General features: G+C 51.1%; 1 protein-coding gene across 25 annotated transcripts in view; it reads right to left on the bottom strand.

Annotated features, from left to right (window-relative positions):
- NCAM1 (neural cell adhesion molecule 1) overlaps positions 1-4,701 on the bottom strand; it is a gene marked incomplete at both ends in the record, with an annotated part of 327,730 nt that extends 323,029 nt beyond the window's left edge. For all 25 annotated transcript variants that reach the window (XM_080700234.1, XM_080700222.1, XM_080700221.1 and 22 more), the window contains one exon: positions 4,650-4,701. In XM_080700234.1, coding sequence (XP_080556360.1) covers positions 4,650-4,701 — 52 coding nt within the window. The remainder of the gene's footprint in view (positions 1-4,649) is intronic.
- Between the last annotated feature and the right edge of the window lie 1,299 nt (positions 4,702-6,000).

Below are 6,000 nucleotides of genomic sequence, written 5' to 3' on the forward strand. Positions count from 1 at the left end.
AAGAAACATATACAATTCTTGTCTGGGTTTTGCTCAGAATTCTTCCTTTCTGGTCAAAGGTATATCTTAGTCTTTTTTATTCAGAGCTCAAATGACCATTATTCTACAGAGCCAAAGTGTTAATGTTTGCAATTTTTAAAACTTAGTTTAAAGATTACCAAAAATACCATTTGTAATTTGTAGCTAATTCTTTTTAAGTTACAGGCATTACTTAATCTATATATTCATTAGATTGCTACAATGAAATTTGTCAATTATGGGATTCACATTAAAATATTTATCTTGACACCAAGAAACGAGCATGCTCAAAAACTCCACATTTCAATAGTACAGGAGATCCTTTTAAAAATGTCTTTGTCTCCTCCCAAGATATGGCTGTTCCCAATAGACAGATGGGGACAGGTGTGGCCCCTGCCCTCCCCTCCCTGCCAATTGGTTCTGGTCTCCATCACCACAAACCCAAGATGGCCACGGAAAGTTCAAACCGTTATTTAGCAACAGGTAGTCAATCACTCATTTTACACGAAGTCAGGAAGGACTGTAAAGTATCTTTGGAGGTCTGCCAGTAGCACTGAAGCCACTTTCAGTCTGGAGAGCGGCCACAGTTCTTCAACACTGACATGTAAATATGGGAAATTCATCAAACTATACTAAATAGAGACTTCATCTAACCCCAAAGTTCATATGTCAAGTAGTGTGAAGTTTACAAAAATGCTGTCTCTAACTCAGAATTCTGAGACTAACCAATGTCTCTTGTCATGTCAAAGATTAATTTTTGAATGACACAATAGTGCTACTTATTTTAAAAGGCAATTAAAGTAACCAGAAAAACACAGATTATTTACATTAAGCTATATATGAGCTATCTGAGGAATTCGATTAATGATAAGTTCCAAAAAGAAGCACTTTGCAAACTTCCAATCTGGGGACTCCTGTGACTAATGGCTTCCTCTTGTTGCTTGCTGCCTGGAATAAACACCTACATCCTACCATAATTTTTCAGGCTTTTGTGTGTGTGTGTGTGTGTGTGTGTGTGTGTGTGTGTGTGTGTGGTTTTTTTTGTTGTTTTTGTTTTTTTTTTGCAATTACTACCTTAATTCTTGAACTGTCAATCTCAAAAAACCACTCACCGACTAATCAATAATTTTTTTTAGTTTAACCAACTGACATAGGATGACTCTCCACTGCTACTATCTTCTGCTATTCCATCCAATGTTATTTACCAAGAAGAAAAAAAGAAAAAAGGAATGAGAGAGAGAGAGAGGGAGAGGGAGAGGGAGAGGGAGAGGGAGAGGGAAAGGGAGAAAGAGAGAGAGAGAGAGAGAGAGAGAGAGAGAGAGAGAGAGAGAGAGAGAGAGAGAGATAGTAATAGTATCTGGAAAGAAGTCATAAAGTTTAATCATTCAGGGGGAAAGAAAAGGAGCACTGAAAGCTTCAAATTAATGAAAACAGCCAGACCAAGAGAGCCTTAAGACCTTTGTAGTGGGAAAAAGAAATCAGAAACTTAAATAAATGCTAGGCCACACTTTCACAATGTCTAGATTCAGTTCCCCATAACTTTAATATGTTTCAAATCAATTTCTAGTCAACTGCAATATTTTAAACATGCTAATATTTATTGCAAGAAAATTATATCTTTTTAAACTTTGGATAGAATTGTGAAGGGTTTTCTACATTCTTAAATATAGTCAGCTCAATTTTGTTCAAAAAGTCACATTTCCTGTCTTAGAATAAAAATTAAATCTACATATACCTTGGTAACTGTGTTCACAGTAATCTTTGCTGAAATGCATCCTGAGTGATTTAATCAGAGATGTTACACTTTACATGTATGATATCTCATGTAAGATAGTATCTAGGGTGCTATTTGTTCTTAATATGGTACTATTTTGTTAGAAAACCAATCCTATCCCTTCCTTGGCTCTTGCAGATTAAACTGGCAGAGGATGTTATCAAGTAAACATGTGACTTAACTATTCCAGATCATTCAAGCAAACAATTTTTCCATACAACATCCCAAAGTGCTGTTAGAATAGACTCAAAATTACAATGTAATTCCACAACCTTTCATTTTACTCTAAAGGTGCAAACGCGACCAGGCTCATTTAACGTATTATGGTTAGCACTCCTTAGGTCTAAATTGTCATGTGCACCGAGTGGAGCACATAGCCTGAATCACCATTGTCCCTAGAGATGCTACAACATTTGAGGCAAAAATGGTGTGTGTGCGTGTGTATGTGTGTGTGTGAGTGTGTGTGTGTGTGTGTGTGTGTGTGTGCATGTGTGGTGCGCACGCACGCGAACCCATTATATCGTCTTTATTTTCATTCTGGATTCTGGATTCTGAATTCATTCTGAATTCTCTGGATTTTTTTTTAATTATGGTAGAAGCAACACTTTAATGAAAAATCAGTTCTCTGTATGTAAAACCATCCAACTTCTTTCTTTTGTTAAGCAACCCAGAATGTGTTTCACATCCTGCTTTCTTCCCATCCTCATGGTCCTGAGGCTGGGAAAGAGAAAGATTTCATTCCGAGGACCACCGGTTAGAATGACATCCTTGCCTAAACACGAGCATCCCAATGTGAGATTCTCTGGGTGTGTACCTGTCTGCAACTCCCAAGGGATCCAGAGAGTCACGCCCATCGCGATGAGGGCCACGGCCTTCATCTTTTGGGGATCCCCAAAAGATGCACTGAAGATCAGGTCTCCATTGTCACGGTCCCACCTCCCAGGGAAGGGGGTCTCAAGAGCAGCCCCTCCCGCACACTGTGTGGGTAGGTCGCTCCCTAAAGGCACCCGGGCACCAGCGAGAAGGAGGCGCCGCCCCTGGAGGCCCCATCCAGGTGGCCGCAGGACCCGGCCCCTCGCCCCGCCCCGCCCCGCCCCCAGCCTCGCCCCTGGCCCGGGCCGGCCTGTCAGCGCAGGCGCGCCCGCACCTCGGGCCGCCGCTCCCCGCGGACCTCCCGGGCGATGCTCGGCCCCGACGCCGCGGCCGAGGCGTTTGCGGGAGGGAGCGCCACGATGCTCCGGCTCGGCGTGCAAAGAGGCGCGAGTGGGCGAGCGCGGGGCGCGGGTCCCAGAGACCTCCCGGCGACCACCCAGTCTCCATTTTCTGTCCTCGGAAGCCGCCGTGGAGGCGGGGGCACCCTCAGGGCGGAGTCTCCGCGGCTGGGGCGAGCGAGACCGCTAGGCTGGAACCCGGGGAGAGGTCCTAGGGCTCGGGCCACCACCCGCCCGCAATAAAAGCCTCTCGCGGCTTCCCGCCCAGCCAGCCTCGCTCTGATTGGTCGCCGCGGGAGGGCCTGAGTCGGCTGCGGGCGGCGGCGCTGCCCGGGCCGCCCGCGGAGGGGGCGCGCTGGGTGCCAAGCCCGCCCCGCGCGCTGCCCACCGGGGCAGGTAGAGCCGCACCTGGCAGCGGGCACGACCCGGCCGCCCGGGTCTCCGCCCGCGCCTGCGAGCAGGACCCCCGCCCCGACGTTCCGCCCAACCCACCCAGCTCTGGCGCCCCTGCTCCTTTCTTCCTCGCCTCGGTCCATCAGCGCCGAGGCGCAAGCCCTGGGTGGGGTGGGGGGCAGCTGGAGGGGAGGGTGGGCACGCACAGAAGAATTTTCCGGGGAGGCCGAGATGGAAAGCGCCTAAATGCAATGCGCCTCCCTCCTGGCTGCCGAGGTTCGCGGGCGGCGGCGCAGCCCCCTCCACCCGCGGCAGCATCTCCCCGTCGGCCTCCCAGCTCCCTATTGTTCACACTTTGCCAGGATCGGGGACCTCGCCCAAAGAAAGGCGGCTGGGGCGAGGTGCTCCGGGCGGCTACCTGCCATTCTTCTCGGGCACCGTGCAACACGGGCTCGCGGTGCGTGTGAAGGCACACGCGCGCACACACGCGCGCACACACCAGGCGGCCCGATCACGCCCTCCTCGCCCTCCGCCCCTCCGCACTTCCTCCTGTCAAAACGCGGCGCCCGACCCTCCCATCCCTCCGAGCTCCGGGCGGCAGGCGGGCAGGCTCTGCAACTAACCAGCAATTTGGCAAATGAAAAACTAACGTCATTTTGGACCAGGGCGCAACAACGGCCACAGAGCACTGCGAGTCGGTCCATTTCGCCCCGTTTTGCAAACCGTTATTCGGCCCGGGGCGGGGCGGGGGCGAAGACAGCCAGCCCCACTTTATTGCACCCCGGGAGATAACGATCGCGGGCGGCTGCCCCGGCCTCATTGTTCGCGGGTCCCCACGCCGGGGCTGACAAGCCCCTTCCCCGCCGAGCCGAGCCGAGCGCGAGCCCGCGCCGCACCCCAGCCCAGGCTCCCGCCCCGCCGCCGCCTCGGGAAGGAGCGCTGCCCGGGCCGGCCGGCCGCAGCGGCCCCGGAGCCCGCACACAAAGTGGGAAGGGCGCGGGCGCTGGAGGGGCGCGGGCGCTGGAGGGGCGCGGGGCGGCAGCCGCGGTCCGGCGCTGCCCGGAGGGCGCGGGTCCGGCTGGGCTGCAAGGGCGATGCGCTCCCTCCTCCGCGCCACGAAAATGACCAGTCTCCGAAAAACACAAAAGCCACCCAAATTAGCAGCGCTCCCCCGGGGGAGGGGGAGGGGGAAGGGGCAATTAGCAAATCAGGCTGAGAATTTTAAAAAGAGAGAGAGGAAAAAAAAAATGTACCTGCGGTTCCCAGGAAAAACAAAGTCCAGATGAGATCCTTAGTTTGCAGCATTTTAATCGGCTGGCTGGGAGGGATGTTCTTGCCGCGGTAAATTCTGTGCCCCCCCTCCCTTGCAGCGAGTGTGGACGGCGGTAGAGCGACAGACCTAGGGGCAGACAATTGCCAGGCTGAGTATGATTATTTTTGCAGAATTGTTTCCTGCCAGCGGCTGCCGAGCTGCGTTCACGCGCTGAGCGGAGAATGAGTGACAGTCCCAGCCTCAGCACACTCGCAACTCGGAGATCCTTGCGCTGGCCCGGGTTCGCTTTGATGGAGCTGGGGATGGGAGCGAGGGGCGGGGGGCGGGGGTGAGAACCTCACTGTGTCCTTCCACCACGCCGGCCACAAATAGTGCCGAACATCAAGGAGGTAAGAGACAGGGGAGGCAGATGCGGCCGCCTGCAAAACCCGGACTGGAGCTGCCGCCGAGGGAGCCGGGCTCTTTCACACGCGTCTTCCAGGCGGAGCTGGGATTTCTTTTTACACTTCTCCCTCACGCCTTAGCGGTCGCTCCTGCCACCCAGTCTTTCTTAATCGGGAGGTTGGATATTTTAATAACTAGTAAAAATAAAAACAAGATCCTGGGTTTGGTTAGGTTTTTGAAGTTGTGGAATCCCTCCGTTTAGATCCAAAGAGCTTGGCAGCACAGGGATAGCCTGGGACTTTTTTTTTTTTTCTTTCTAGTGCAGAAAACTAGAATTTTGGAGAGGGACAGGGATGGGGGATGGGGGATTCTGTTGCTGAGGGACTTTTTTTTTATTTGTATTGTTTGTTTTATCCTGGGTGTGAAGTTTGCTTTTTCACGGAGAGGCAACACTATTAGAAGCAACAGTTCCCAAGGGGAAGAAGGTAGGAAGCAACATAAGTTAGAAGAAAATGCAGATGTCGAGAAGAAAGTTCCAAAAATAACCCAAAGAAAATGTTTTCTTGTTTATAATTACTGAGTCTGTGGCATTAGTTTTTTAAATGGCCCAGCCTTTTATATAGGTACTATGACATAAGAGCAATATTAAATAATATTTTTCTTTAAAGGAATATAACCTGGATTCTTAAGGATATGAAGGTAGAACATTACTGAGATACCAACCAAAGACCTACATTAAGCTACAGCTGTACTTTAAAAAGAAAGAGTCAGGAGAGCCCAGTGAAAATAAACATGTCTCTGCACCTGAAGGAGACTTGGGCTTGTAGAAAAGAAGAGGAGGCTGCCCTGGACCCTGGACATGGGAATGCCCCCTTGGCCTCCGCAGTGAACCCTCTAACCCAGGAGAGCACCAGGATTACCAAGCACTGCCATTTTCTTTACAGAGC

The sequence above is a fragment of the Muscardinus avellanarius genome, assembly GCF_963383645.1.
Source record: "Muscardinus avellanarius genome assembly, chromosome: 1".
NCBI lineage: Eukaryota > Metazoa > Chordata > Mammalia > Rodentia > Gliridae > Muscardinus > Muscardinus avellanarius.